General features: G+C 33.1%; 1 protein-coding gene across 1 annotated transcript; it reads right to left on the bottom strand.

The window, feature by feature from the left end:
• Positions 1-9,829: 9,829 nt before the first annotated feature.
• LOC127716359 (tripartite motif-containing protein 2-like) lies at positions 9,830-13,371 on the bottom strand. The gene is made up of 2 exons (XM_052222538.1): positions 13,073-13,371; positions 9,830-11,422 (listed from the first exon to the last, which is right to left on the bottom strand). The coding sequence occupies exons 1-2, from the start codon at positions 13,256-13,258 to the stop codon at positions 10,292-10,294; spliced, it is 1,317 nt and encodes a 438-aa protein (XP_052078498.1). The 5' UTR covers positions 13,259-13,371; the 3' UTR covers positions 9,830-10,291.
• Between the last annotated feature and the right edge of the window lie 2,921 nt (positions 13,372-16,292).

The raw sequence follows: 16,292 nt of genomic DNA, 5'->3' as shown, positions 1-16,292 counted from the left end.
AGTTTTTCCTGGCCCATAGGGATAATGATAGCTTTTTTAGAATTTTCACCACTTTCTAGCATTGCCCAAAATTCTACATGCACAGTTAACTGACGTACTTTCATTATAATATTCAAAAATTAATTTGAATATGTATGATGACCGTTTACTTTTTTTGCTATCTTTATAAACCTAAGGCCACTAGTGCTTTTAGGTCTTTCATCATGCAGTGAATAAAAAATTCTCAAAAATTCTCAAAAATTCATTTTCACCTGTATGTAAAATTATTTCATATTTTTCTACACCTCATTTATCCGTCAGTTTGGGAAAGTATGTTCAGTAGATACTGTATTTTATTTCCAATCACACTGTTTAGATACATTGACTTAAGTACAACCTACATTCCGGAATGTAAATACTAGCGTGCCTTCTTAGGACCAGTTCGCAAAATATAGTTTTAGAATCGTTTACGGTTGATGAAAAATAATGATATATATATTCCATGACTAAACAAAATACTCCAAAATTAAACCTCTGAGGACCTCCCATTTGTTTGTGGTGAATTCAGTACCACAGAACTAAAGTCGTAAATAATATTTTGTTCCGATCGGAGGATTTTATCTCTAAGATCCAAGAAGATATTGTTATTGCTAAAATAACCAGCGGAATTAAATTTAATGGAATGGGATTCTGAGTGATATTATTTTCCCAAGAGTGAATATGATAACAGATGAATGATAACCCTGAATACGTTAACAGTATTGTTCATAATACAGAGATTCAATATCCCTAAAATGACAAGACACTCATGTTAATTATAATTATGCTCTGTATATTTACCCAATAAATAGACGTTTAAAATTACACGATTATCGCGACGACTGCCACTAGTGGATAAAAACTGTTGATATGCCCTTCCGAAGCACTTTATCACCCCATGTGCATATTTATAGTGCATGGGTTCTTGTAGCTCAATGTTGATTTGTTATGTATTTATTCTAGAATTAGTGTTTGTCTTCTATCTTTTGATGATGTTGTTGCCTGTACTTCTGATTACAAGTATTGGTAGAGCTTTAGTATTTCCGTTTATTCATTGTTTTTCTTAAGTCTATGACTATTTATTCAAAGGATTAAACTGAAGTGCATACTGGCAGCAATGAAGTTTAGAGCTGCACTTCTAAACAGTCTCACCCCAAGGGTTGACTGGGGTGTAGCAATAATGTCATTCCCTACTTTTCTTCTGACCGACAGTAACACTCTCGCCAAAGTAAGGCGTGCATTTAGCTGTGCGCTATATATGTATGTATGTACGAAAATCCCTCCGTGAACGGAGCACCCCTCGATTGCTGCGAGGGTACAGTGGAATCCGTGTACACTCCCTATCAGGATTAATGGAGGTGCACCAACTTATATACAACCCACCACGAGGACAATCCCCAACCCAACACAGAGGGAGTGTTAGGAGACACCGGGAAGTCTGTTATTATGGTAAATGAAGCCGAAGTACTCGGAGAGTACCACCGGGCTTCTCGGCGGGAACAGACAAACCGATATATATAGATTGATCTCCAGGTCAAAGTCGGGGGCCACTTTGACCAACCGAGGCCCCCAAAGTACCCATTCTAGTTTAATCTCCGGTCTGGGTACCAGAGATGTGTGTGGGACGGTGAAAATCACCCTACTAATGTATTGAAATTTCCAGCGCCCCGATTCAGGATCGAACCCGGGACCTTCAGCACTGTAGCCATCGGTCTTAATCACTAGGCCACGAACCCAAATTGTATATGTATAAATTCGCAGCCACGTTCGGTCAGATTGGGGATGTTAAATCCAATGTCTCGTGAAGAGAGAGTGTCTCGTCTAAATGTAAAAAGAACCCTTACAACAACTCTTTTATCGGTCTGTAGATAGCCTGCTGCCAAGTTAAATTTCTGTCCCTCTCCAATATCTCCAACCATTACAAGTAGCATTCCAAATTTTCTGCTTATCATCCTGGTCGACGTCTATTACCGGACCTACTTATTGTATTTATTGTTAATTTGTTCTCGTCCTAACCTTGTATAGAATATATGCCACTGGATGTAAAGCAAATTGTTAATTAGATTATGCAATGTCAGTTTCATCCAGGAGAATTAAGTATAACAGCACTACCTACAAAATAAGTCCACTGTTAAATTGTTAAGTTCAGTTCCATAAAATTGTCAAATTTTACCATCAATCGTGTGTAATTGGTTTTTTCCACAATCAATTTACAATGTTTTCATCATACATTTTCGTTAATGTTGTTTCAGAAATCCAAAGGTGATTAAAATGTTAATTTACGATAACAGTGCAATTAAAAATTCTGCATTGTTGCAAAATTGTTTGATGTTGTTTAAAAAGGAAATGTTAATTTTAACCAATAATCAATGTCTAGTCAGTTATTGCAAGACATTTTTTAATTTAATTTTGGTTCATACTTATTGTGTTAATGTTGATACTCGCTCACAGAGGATAATATGACATTTAACAATTCACATCCTATTACTGGATGTCGATACTGCATGTAGATGCAAAAGGTATCTGCTGTACACGATGGCAAAATCCACTGTGTTGCAATGGTAATAGGAACAGCAGAAAACAATCTGTTGTACACTATAGCAAAAACAATCTGTTGTACACTATAGCAAAAACAATCTGTTATACACTATATCAAAAACAATCTGTTATACACTATTTCAAAAACAATCTGTTGTACACTATAGCAAAAACAATCTGTTATACACTATAGCAAAACAATCTGTTACACACTATAGCAAAAACAATCTGTTGTACACTATACCAAAAACAATCTGTTATACACTATAGCAAAAACATTCTGTTGTACACTATAGCAAAAACAATCTGTTATACATTATAGCAAAAACAATCTGTTATACACTATAGCAAAACAATCTGTTAAACACTATAGCAAAAACAAACTGTTGTACACTATAGCAAAAACAATATGTTGTACACTCTATCAAAAACAATCTGTTGTACACTATAGCAAATACATCTGATGTACACTATAGCAAAGACAATTGTGTTTAATGGCAATCGGGAATAGGTCCTAATCCTATGGTATCTGCAGTAGTGACAGTCTAGTTAGATGTATGTGAAGTTATATATGTAAGTGTGGAATTATACAATTCAAATAACTGAGACTTAAAAGGAAACTTGTTAAATACAAAACTAAAAATCTGAAAAATAACTGTTAAAAGTTTGTATGGGTAATAGAATGAGATTTTATTTAGAAAATTTTAATGCGTTTAAAGTAGAAATCTGATTTTAAACTATGGTTTAGTAAAAACTTGCTTTTCTTTTGTACCGAATAAGACAAAATACAAGAAAATCGTATATGTGCGTCAATGACAGCAATCCAACAAAACAACAAAACATATAAAGACGTTTCGGAGCATTCGTATTCTCTAATTTTCCGTCTGTATGAATCATGAAATATTTGGAATAGTAAATTAACTGAACTCCTTTCCATTTATGAAAAACATATTCGGGTGTGGTGTTTATTATTTGGTATCAATGTCAATCCTTCGTTTACATTGATGCAATACCGGAAATTATTACTGTAGTCCATATATATATATATATACAAACTATCCTGAACACCCTTACTGTTATTCTAGTTGGGGAGAATAATACAATACCAGGTCATATTACTGTAGTCCATATATATATATATACAAACTATCCTGACCACCCTTACTATTATCCTAGTCGGGAATAATAATACAATACTGGGTCATATTACTGTAGTCCATATACATACAACCTATCCTGAACACTTTTACTGTTATCCTAGTCGGGGAGAATAATACAATACCGGGTCATATTACTGTAGTCTATATATATATATATATATACAACCTATCCTGAACACCCTTACTGTTATCCTAGTCGGGGAGAATAATACAATACCAGGTCATATTACTGTAGTCCATATATATACAACCTATCCTGACCATCCTTACTGTTATCCTAGTCGGGGAGAATAATACAATACCAGATCATATTAATACTGTAGTCCATATATATATACAACCTATCCTGACCCAAACCAAACCCTAAATTAGCCTTCCTAATCCAAACCATGGTTTCAATTATAAGAAATGAAGGCCAATGTTTTTAATCGGTTTTAAAAAAGAAGAAAAAATGCCCAGGGACAATCAAGGTCGAAAAAGAACAGACACCACCATAGTCACAAGTAAAAGACGAAAAGTAAAAATAATGTCAACAAACTGTCAGCATTACACAGAAAACTAAACCCTGGACAACACAAGCTCTTCCAAAATTTGTTTAGACTCTTCCAAGTTTAACGGTTTATGTTCAAAGAATTCAGTGATTTACATTTTAAAGGATGTATGATGGGAGAGTGTGAAGGACTATATAGCTTTTCAACAAGTCTTTCAGTGGTCTATAAGTCAGCAAATTGTGCCTAAACCATCATACCCTTTTTCCAATGGCAATTCAAATTTCGAACCATTTCCTTTTTGTTCTTTCCAAGGGGCATTCTAAAGATTAGTTTGGTAAATGTTGGACATATGGGTTAAAAGATTTAAATATATCCGGAATCAAAACAAAAAGTAACTGTTATATAACCTTTTATCAATGTTTTGGGAAAGGAGGTCAAAGGTTTTGCTTTTGTAGACTTTTATAAATGTTTTTTCATTTAAAAGGCGTTATATGAGATTAGGAACATTTTAACTGTTTTAAATTGGTTAATGATTGAATGATGACAGCTAAGCGTCGAGTGGGAAATATTACACGCATAACCAGGACGCTAACATGTTATGAATGCATGATGACTGCTAAACGCCCAGTGGGAAATATTACAAACATAATCAAGACGCTAACATGTTGATGAGATATGCATTTATCAATCATTGCAACAAAACTGACATATTGAAACGGAATTTAATTTGATAGCTCATTAGGTAACATATCACAGGAGATCATCAAACATTTCACCCTTCTTAACACATAAATCTCCTTCATAGCTGATGAGTCTTTGATCTTACTCATAAATGCTATGTACACTTGGCGGAGAAACAAAAAATTTCAATTTTACTTGAAATATTTGATTTGAGCTGGCCGGGAATCAAACCAATGATATCCCGAACTACAGGCTAACAAACACTGTACATACTAGCTTCAAGACACGCGGTCATACCTGGTAGTTTGAGAAGCGAAACACAAGAACAGGTCTCCTCATTAGTATTACAAATACATGTTTATGAAACGTCAACATAATGTCTCTACAGCACTACCAAAACACCTTGCCTAAATTTCCAAACCTTATTTAAAGATAGAATATTTTATTTTCTAGAACCGAAATTATCTAAAACAAATTTTTTTGAGATGTTTAACTTAAATGTTCAATTATTGAAGAGGTTTACTACAGATAGAGCTAAGTGCAAGCATCTCTAACTGATCATTTATATTAATTTAACTATTTAAACTGAAAATCGAATAACAAATCAAGATATATAGATTGCATCAGTGTTAATACCATTTTAAATTTATAGTTTTAAACTTAGATTAGTATGGATAGATACATATGGTTGGTATTGGAGTTAATTCTCTATATCTAAAGCTTATCATAAAAAATAAAGAAATTAGCCGGGTTTTTTATATAAATAAGAATATGTGGTATGAGTGCCAATGAGACAACTCTCCATCCAAGTCACAATGTATAAAAAGTAAACAATTATAGGTCAAAGTACGGCCTTCAACACTGAGCCTTGGCTCACACAGAACAGCAAGCTATAAAGGACCCCAAAATGACTTGTGTAAAACAATTCAAACAGGAAAACCAACAGTCTAATCTATATAAAAAACGAGAAACGTGAAACACCTATGAACCACACCAACAAACGACAACTACTGAACAACAGGCTCCTGGCTTAGGACAGGTGCATAAAAATGCAGCAGGTTTAAACGTTTTAACAGGCCCCAACCTTCACCCTAACTTGATACAGTAGTGTAACATAACAACATCAAAAGACACATTATAAAATATCAATTGAAATGGCTTAACTCGATCAAAAAGACTTTTAAACAAAAACAGGTAAACATACACTGAACGAATAAGTTTGATCTATGGCACAATATAAATACAATAATAAAATGGCGTTAAATAAAACAACGTACACGGGTAAATTTAAATATAATAATATTGTTGTTAGGAGTACGGAAGTGAAAATTTAAGTCTATCTTCCATGAAATAGATGATAAACACGTAACTTATTTAATTAATGATGAGTTGAAAATTTACATTCATTGATAAAGATCAGCTAGAAAATACTTTTAAAAAGTTTATGTGATTACAGATCGTTGCGTGTGGTTGAACGGTACGGTACTCCGAGTCAGTTCAACGTTAAAATTTTACTAGTTTCAGTTGTCTGTAGTTGGTGTATAGAATGTTCTTTTAAACTCAATATCGCGTGACTCGATAGAAAATATATGTCAAACAATGAACGGTTTACTCGTTCAATCATTCTATGAAAACGAGTGACCAACTTACAATCTAGAAATATTGATGTTAATTCATACAATGAACTTTCAGTCTTATTATTAAACGCTGTATAAGGACACTACGGAAAAACTATTAAATTCAAACAAGGATTTTGATAAAAAAAAAAAAAATATGGTAAACGTACTTGTTTTAGCTTCCAGATCCAAATAGTCATTTTTCCTTTTATGAGTGACAACATGCCTATATCATCTACATAGGTTGTCTACATATCAGTTTGTTCACTCCTTACGAGGTTCCATCAACTACGTTGACTTTCATAAGAAAGAAAAATCAGTCACACAAACTGCTCAGTAAGGGTTATATTCAGGCTGAACCGTTATTATCATTACAAAAGTTTTAGTCGCCATATCACAGTATACAATAATAGGGTGTTACCATTGATCGCAGACAATGTCTCTATACGCTTATCGCTATTCTCCTGTTGTATAACCTTCATTGTCGGCGATTCTCCTGTTGCATACCCTTCATTGTCGACTTACTTTAACTACTAGGTAGTAAGGTGAGTGTTTCATTCGAAGCAGGATATGCTTAGTTGGTCTTCCAGTTTACCTACTATCATTCCCAGTTTTGATGGATGTCTTAACTTATTCTGGTATTCGCTATGAATAAAAAGAGACGAGTGGTATACCAAAAGCATCATAAAACATCTAATGGTCAACTTAGATAGTCAACAATAGACATTTGTCTGTACTAAAGTTTCAGCTCTAAATGTCGGAAGTCCAGATGTAAACATGCTTTGAATTAACAGACTGCCAATTGTCATATTCGTTTTAGGTTAAAAACAAAAAAAAAGAAAAGAAGAAAAACTTAATACATGAATAGATATAAACTCTGTCTGTCTGTCTGTCTGTCTGTGTATTTTATTTCATTTTCGTACACTTGTGTTGTTTCTTTTGATTTCTCTCGTTTGTTGTTTTTTTTCCATTTGTTAACGATTTTTGTTGATCGACCCTATTTTCAAAACTAGTTTATCGAAATTTTTTAACTAGATTCGGTGGTTGAAACTAATATATCTCATTCGACGTAGGTATCACATTTCTACCACGCAAGTTTCTCTCTTTTTCTTTCACACTCATCATACGAGTTAAAATTTGAATAGCTCAGCCTACGTTAAAAGAAAGACAACTCTGTTATATCTTGGAAATTAGTTGCAACGGGTATTAGCCCTGATTACAGATCATGTGTCGCGTGGACACAGGATTTGCATTTCAACCAGATTGACATTAATACTATGAAATGTTGTTTTATGAATATGTTATGTTTTTCGTCCGTTAAGGAGGACAACCTGAAACAAGTAGTGTTCTAGTATATTAAATTAACACGATTGGAATATATCCATTGCAGTTTAAATGATGACCATGATCATTTAAATGAATAAAGATGTGGAATATAAGATCTAATAGGTGAATGGACCTCCTTTTGAAACAAACGATTATTTCAACAATGAAACTGAGTGGACAATATCAAATAAAAATCAGGTGTTTGTTTACTTTATTATCTTCTTCAGAGATGAAAAACCTTATCACATTTCAAAGAAGTTTTCAGTTTTCTAAAACACAAAATGCATGTAGTTTTTACATTTTCAGGTCCTGTCGTGCCTTCAAACTTTTTCGATTGACTTCTACAGGTTTGTCTGTACTCGGAATGAATTGTGAGGTGTTTACACGGCCGCTATTGCCAAAATGACCGATATGATATGATAAACTTTCAATTGTTCTAAAATCACAAAAAAAGAGAAATATACATTAAAATATACATGCACAGTACAGTTAACAACAAGATACCTGCAAAAAAACTCAGCTAGGAACGACACAAGATCTGGGTAAGAATGTTAAATTAGAGTATGGTCATATCGGAAGTACACTGAAAATGTACACGATAACAATTCAAAGGGGTTTACGAGAAGGGATATACATGTGTACTGTAATGTGTACATAATTTGCTGAAGGAAAACGCGAAAAAAATTATAGGTGCATCATTTGGTTAAGGTTGTGAGAAATTTCAATAAATGATAATTATGGGCTAAGGAGAATTGCGTAGACAAATGGGTTAACCCCTAATACAGCCATGGTAAATGCCGTGCTTTGAAAGGAAAACTCCAAATATTATATTATATTCAGATAAAAAAAAAAGATGTGCTCAATAGCATTATTTCATATGGTTAAGATTGTGAGAAAGTTTTAATGAATTGAAAAAAGGGGCTAAGCAGGTGTGAAGTTGCGGATACAAAATGGGTACCCGCAAATAAAGCAATGACAATACTTTGTTGAAGGCCGTACGTTAACCTATAGTTACTAACTTCTATGATGGGGAGCTCTCCTTTTGGCAATCATACCACATCTTCTTATTTTCATCATTTCGGTTAGGTGAACCTCAAAAATAATTCTGACCAACAAAATAAGAGCACATTGGCATTATATGGCTAAGATTCTGAGAAATTTTTCTCAATTATGATTGGAGGTTTAGAAGAAGAGAGGCGAAAGATACCAAAGGGATATTCAAACTCATAAGTCGAAAATAAACTGACAACCCAACGGCTAAAAAAGATAGACCAAAAGAAGTGGCTACAAATGTGTACACTAGTGTACATATATGACGTTCATGTCATCCCAAATTTAAGTAAACTCCAAAAATCATTGAAGATTCAAATCTGCATACATATATATTTTTATTAAATCAATTTATATTACTTTTTTCTGTAAATACTTTAAAACTGTATATTACATTGTACATTTGCTTTTAAATATGTTTACAAAATATTTCTTTATGAAAAAAATATTTGCAAAACGACTGCTTTCAATTCGATATTCTTACACAGTCATCTAAATAATACAATATCTACTTCATAAATTCTTTTTCACATCTTTCCTGGACACTTTTAGTAAACCTCAAAGTAAAGATGTTGAATCAAATTTACTTTCAGATTATTATAAACAAAAGAAGTTCTGAAAATACCCATTAATTCCAAATACCAACATTTCAAATATCAAGAAACTTCCAAAATTAAAGACAAAAAGTCGTACAGAATTGACAGAAACACTGTATGCTAACGTCATATTTTGAATATTGCACATGTTCCAAGATAAATATTTAGGTTTTATTCATTCAAGTAACAACCTTTCATGTCTTTACGTGGCACATATTCACAATTTGTCATGACACGGGGCGAGTCGAGTTGACATTTACGACAAACATGACATATTGTATAATGATGACCACTTTTATTCAAATGTATTCAGATTGTTTTTCTTGTTAGGTTGCTGTATCAATGACATTAAAAAAAATATCAACCGAAATACAAATACAAACTTCATACAAATTAGACCTTCATTTGCCTAAAATTATAAGTGAATCTTAGTTAAATGCTACAATATCTAAGAGTATAATGAATATTCACATTGCTTTGCTCCTTAAAATATATCACGGAAAGAAAAATGGTAAAAAATAATGTTGTACGAGTTTTCAGGAATGCCCATAAACAATAAATTATAACAGCAATATAATTTGTATATAAAATATTTAAATAACAATAATTTTCTTTATATCTGTAACATCGAACCTAATAAAACAGTTATATTAATATCACAGCTGTTACAAATTTATAAATTGTATACAAATCTGTATAAAATTATGTTAATATAATATCAATGCCCATTTATTTCATTTGATAGTGACTGACTAGTTTTGTGATAACTTAAACATTTTATCTTGATTTCGTTCAGCTCTTACATAATTCATTATTTATATCTCTTCATATGTATACCCAGAACTTTTAAAACACGGGCAACAAGAAAATGTAATAGATGATGATTTTTTGGGGATCCCATTATATGCTTTGGTGTCCCAGTCATAGACATGAATTTGAGAAAATTTCGTACCACGCATAGCAACAACTAGTTTTTCGTGGTGTATTCCAATATTCGTTGGTTTCACGTCCATTCCAAATTCATAGGTATTACTGACTGGACATGTGATGAAGTCTCCCTCTGGTGAGAACATCTGTACACGGAAATTATTGGCATCTGCAACGTAAATGTTGTCATTGTCATCGACGCAAACGCCCATTGGGTAAAATAGTTCGCCATTTTCAGAACCTTGATTTCCTATTGTCAGAAGAATTGTTCCATCGTTTTTATGAACTTTTACTCTGTGGTTCCCACTGTCAGATACGATGACGTTATTTTTACTATTTGTGCAAACGTAGTATGGTAAAAGAAAGTGATTGAGGCCACTACCACGTGACCCAAATTTGAAAGACGGTTGTTTCCTTTCGGTAAAAAATTGAACGTTGTTTTGTTGTAAACTTGTCACAATAATTTTATCTTGTCTCGTTACTGTAATACCAAAAGGGTTATCATATTTATAGAAAGATCCGAAAGAACCAATGAGTCGCCCATCTAACCCGTATTCTCGGATGTTATTAGACCCAGCACGACTAACAGACAAAAGAACAGTGCCTGCTCTTGTTAATGTGGCGTCACGTATCGAACAATCGCAAACAAATTCACATCTAAATTCGCCTCGTAGAGAGTAAACCAAAACTTTGTTTAAACTACAGTCTGCAATAACAATGTCGTCTGTTACCTTGGAGATAGTAAGTCCTGAAACATGAACTAAACCTTGTTGTCCAACACCGAAATGTCCGAACTGAATCAACAGTCTCGCGTTTTTGTGGTTTGTAAATACTACACGTCCTTTACCCGGCTGCAGAACTGATGTTAGTTCAGTACAGTTAATACTATTCCTACCATAACTACCAGAAAGTTCTTTGGCACTAATTTCTCCGCCGCTAGATTCTACTGTGTCTTGTAAACTTTTGATGAAATAATTGTCAGGAAATCCACTTATTCCATTTTGAGGGACATATATGATCTGAAAAAAATGATATGGGATTATTACACTACGGGAAAAAAAGAGTTAATATAAAATTTTCCCTTAAAATCACTCAAGTTTATTCCTTGTGGTAGTTTATAATGGTGTAACAGTGGCAGGCTTCGGTTGGGGTGGTCAATGGCTAATGAAAGGGGTCAATACTGGACCCCTGGGACATGTATTCGCGTCAAGTTCGATATTGGATTAACTTGTTCCGCTTTCAATTTATTTGAATAAGCTAGATATACTGTTAACTGCATATTTCAGCAATTTAGGACCACGAAAAATACTAGCTTTATACCACAACTACAACGATGACAAAGCTACAATATATAATGAAAACATGTGACAAATTGCCTTAAATATGATTGTTAAAAATCTCATAACTCTGGAATGACAATTCTAGAAATTTCTAAAATTGAAAGGGAGCTTTTTCCAATCCTAACATTGTTAACAATATAAAGAGAGAAGAAAATTTTTCAAAGCATCCTTGCGTTGGTGTGAGACATGTGAAGAGACTCAAATCCGATAGTTAATGTCTCATAAATCTATAACAAAAAAGTTGGAAAAAATTGGAATGCATATTGTTTTTACTAATCTCAACAATAATGTAAAGTTTGAAGTAAATCGATCCTACCATACGCTAGTTAGAAAAAAAACTCATATCTGATGATTTCAATTAAGTGCTGCAACTCGAAAAGTTTTCAAAATCGAAAGGGACGTTTCTACAAATATTCCATACAATTTCAGAATTGGTATTGAAACATTCTCTAGATTTTGTAGGACGTAATGACGGTCGAAAAACGAAAGGACGAACGGACAGACACAAATATATAGCGGTATACAGTAGACGGGAGCAAACTTGGCGTATACAACCGTGACATTGTTTATGAAACAGCAAACCAATGATACACATAATTGAAGGACACATTAACATCAACAGTAAACAGGTGTCAATACAGTTTAATTCTCACTCTAAATTGCCCCGAGTCTAAAAAAGTTGAGCATGAAAAAATGAAACAAAAACTATCAAAGATCGGCCATCGACACAAACTTCTTCAAAACATAAAAAACGACTGACGAGGTTCCTGGCTAGAGCAGGCAACTGAATATAAGGTGGGATTAAAAAATATAGGTTTCATTGGGTTTTTGCTTTTGGATCTCTCTTCTCCCTTTTTCCAAGGCTTGACCAATGGAATTGCAAATGGTTCATAGTTCATATGTGTAAATAATTTGACGCTTTTCATGACTTGGTAACACTTTTTTTTTTATATAAACCGTTTTAATTTATTAGTATCATTTTTGTTAATTCAAAATTAGATTAAGTTTTTGAACTACATTAAAGGTGCATTGAATCCATCGATCGGTTGTCTGCTTAATCGGTTGCAATGCTCTCAAACCAGTCTAAAATTGTTGTTTTAATAGAAAACTTCGAAATGCTGTCCATGCTGTGATTAAAAATTATACGTTCATGTGAATTGCATAATAGTAATTCATATTTCAACATCTTTTAAATAATACATCGACTGGTTCATTTGCTACTCAGTTAAAATACTCGAACGCAACTTTTATCTCAAAGTGAAAGTAGAGTTCAACTTTTATATACATCTGAATATTAGCTTAAGATAATTGATTCACTAAAATTTATACCTGTCTGCAAACTGGACAAGGAAAATGACCAAGATTTTCATAGCGACTAACTATATAATCCCGGATACAATCTTCACAAAATGAATGTAAACACGACAGCGCCTTTGGCTTTGTAAATGTCTGTAAACATATCGGACACGATAAGAAAGTTTCTTGTATTTCACCAACAAGTGCGTTACTTGCCATTACAGTAAAATACTATAACACTTTTCCTTGGTGTCTCATATGCACAATATAGATTATTATGACTATGTAATAGCCACATGACAGCCGGAAATTTTCGAGTACAGGTGTGCCAGTTGTTATCATCAAAACAAGACGATAACTGCAGAGAAATCTTTTAGCCGCATCTATTTATAGCTTCATTGAAGTAGCACTCTAAAAATAGTCTTAAATTACCGTATCGCCTATAATCTTTTTTTTTTAAATCCGAAGTATTCAAGTGAAGCAGAAAATATCAATGACAGGCCAACGTCCTTTTAGGCTTCTCAATAAATACTTTAGATTATTAAAACGTAGACCACTTGCTTTGTGAAAAATAGTTCAAGTTAATTATTGATTTATTATTTTACAGGTATATTTGTAACACTAATTTGTTAAGTATTTTAATTTATAATCACAATTGTAAATAAATCGATCAATCTTACATCGTAATGTCATAAATGTTATATGACTGCTTTCTGTATCTATCTTGAAAATAAATATTTCCAATCGGCTGTAGGAAGACGAAATAATTACGGTTGAGATACTTGTGGAGGCCTAGCTGCTACGAATGAATCCGACAACAAAGGTAGGCGTGTTATACACCATTGTGTAGATAAATCAATTTAGATTTACGGCATAACAAGTTTAAGTGGGGTAGACAACCGAGAAATCGAAATATAACGGAAGTTCGCGACCCGGTGACAGTTTTCAAAAATGCGAGTTAAGTACGTACCTTGTGTTATATTAAGGTTTATAGGATTTTTTTTTCAGTCGGGTGCCTGTAGTTTGAACTGGGTTTCTGTGGTATTGTACAATTGTTATGAAAAAAAAGGTGACAGTTTGTTTATCGAATAGGATTTGCATTTGTGTCATGATTGAAACGATGTTTTTCTTTTTTTACAAGAAACATACTTTTTGAGTTTTGGGTCTCATTGCAATTCCATAAACTGGTAATGATTATATCATTGAAATGTAATACAATTCTCTCGAAATTTTTGTTTCTGTAACGTTTTGACATGCATGTTTATCCTTTTTTTTTTGTGGGTCAAATATGGTCGAAAAACGAAGTAAGTCTTTAAAAAAGAATATGGACAATGACTTAATAATGACAAAAACATTAACAAAAGTATTGAAATTAAGCGAATCACATAGAGAGTGGTGGTGTTGGGACATTGATAACTCTTTTTGTTTTTAAAGGTACAATTATGATGAAATAACAACGTCTAAATTATTTGAGAGTGTTTCAGGTCAGGAGGGATGTTAGTATTTTTGTGATTTTTAAGGTTTTAACATACTAATCTGTTTAATGAAATGTTGAGGGCTGCTTGATGTCAATAGACTTCGCCGAGTTGCTAACATATGATATTATACGTCCCTGTTTAAAGTGTAAGTTTGACCATCACCCAGTTTAAGGGATTTATGTATAATGAGGCCATCGTCATGAACCAAACATTTGAAAGCAAAGAATATGTAAATACGCTGAAACGTTGAGAGCTATATGAACAATAAGGACAGACACTTAATGCCCTTCGCATGAACAACATCATAGATAAAGATTTTTAAATGCTATTTAACAGTGACATTTTATATAAATGGGTCATTACAAAACAATACACAAGACAACGACCATCATTACAGTGATGATAGATGGTGACTGCAATGATAAAATGTCCGTTAAACAATAATTGGTAACGAATGGATAAAACTTTGTTTTGTAGCTTTATTAACATTTCAGTCTTTTAATTACGACAATCACGTAATATGTTGCATATTGTAACTTGATTAAGATATGCTAATACTGCAACGGTCCGTGTAACACTTATCAATTCAAAATTTCAAAAAGTTTTCAAATTTTAGTTTTTTGGATTTTTTATCAAAGTTTTAAAATATCAAAATTCCAAATTTTTTTCATTTTTTTTTAAATTTTGAAAATTTCACCAAATAATTAAAATTTCAAAATTATAAACTTCGTTTTAAAATTTAATAGTTTAGATATTTAAGAAAACTTTAAAAATACTAAACTGAACGTACAGTTTTGATCATTTCGCTTTTTGAAAGTTTGAATTTTTTGATTTTTGATTAAAATATAGGAAAGGGGGAAAGGACTAAAATGTGGATACCTGTTACAAGTGCAAAACGGAATAAGAATGGAAGGAAACGAAATGAAATTTACCAAAACAAATCAAAACGAAAACAATATTTTCTGAAAAAACTAAATATAATGAAAATTTAAAAAGGCTAACTTGTGACCTACCGAACTACTTATTACCGGGTTTGTAATAACATGAGCAACACGACGGGTGCCACATGTGGAGCAGGATCTGCTTACCCTTCCGGAGCACCTGAGATCACCCCCAGTTTTTGGTGGGGTTCGTGTTGCTCAGCCTTTAGTTTTCTATGTTGTGTTTTGTGTACTATTGTTGGTCTATTGGTCTTTTTCTTTTTTAGCCATGGCGTTGTCTGTTTATTTTCGACATATGAGTTTGAATGTCTCTCTGTTATCTTTCGTCCCTCTTTTGTTTGATCTACAGGGTGAAAAAGAGAAATCTGTTTCTTTAATTCTAAAAAATAATTAGTAAGACCTGATTTTGACACACTTTGATTCTCTAACTAAATAAACAATATGCAGAAATTACTTGTCGACTATGTGATTACTGCTATTTTTTAGACAGCGAATAAAAGGAAACAGGATATTCGATTTTTGAAATAAGGGATAGTTCCGTATTTGTTATTTGCACTTTTGTAAGGTATCGTGCGACAATCAGCTTTGAGCAAAATACAAGTACGCAGCCACGTCCAGTCAGAATGGAGTGTATAGAGAGAGTGCCACGCTCTCTGCACGTTACGAACCGTAACAACAACTCTTTGAGTGGTTTGTTGATTGCAAAGTTTCTGTTCCTATCCAATATACCCTCATTTTCCAATTGCGATCTAAATTTGCCGACCTTCATCCTAAACGGACTCTATTACAGGACCTACCTATTGTATTTATTGTTAATTTGTTATCGTCCTGAAC

This window comes from Mytilus californianus, unplaced genomic scaffold, assembly GCF_021869535.1.
Source record: "Mytilus californianus isolate M0D057914Y unplaced genomic scaffold, xbMytCali1.0.p SCAF_9, whole genome shotgun sequence".
NCBI classification, from domain to species: Eukaryota; Metazoa; Mollusca; class Bivalvia; order Mytilida; family Mytilidae; genus Mytilus; species Mytilus californianus.
Note: the sequence above shows the minus strand (reverse complement) of the source record. Positions and strands in the feature narration are given on the sequence as shown.

What these genes read in the sequence shown, in the direction of transcription:
- LOC127716359 (XM_052222538.1), bottom strand. Translation starts at nt 13,258, where the DNA reads ATGGCAAGTAACGCACTTGTTGGTGAAATACAAGAAACTTTCTTATCG. An exon ending in CTTGTCCAGTTTGCAGACAG is followed by an intron (nt 11,423 to 13,072) that starts GTATAAATTTTA and finishes CATTTTTTTCAG; the next exon opens with ATCATATATGTCCCTCAAAA.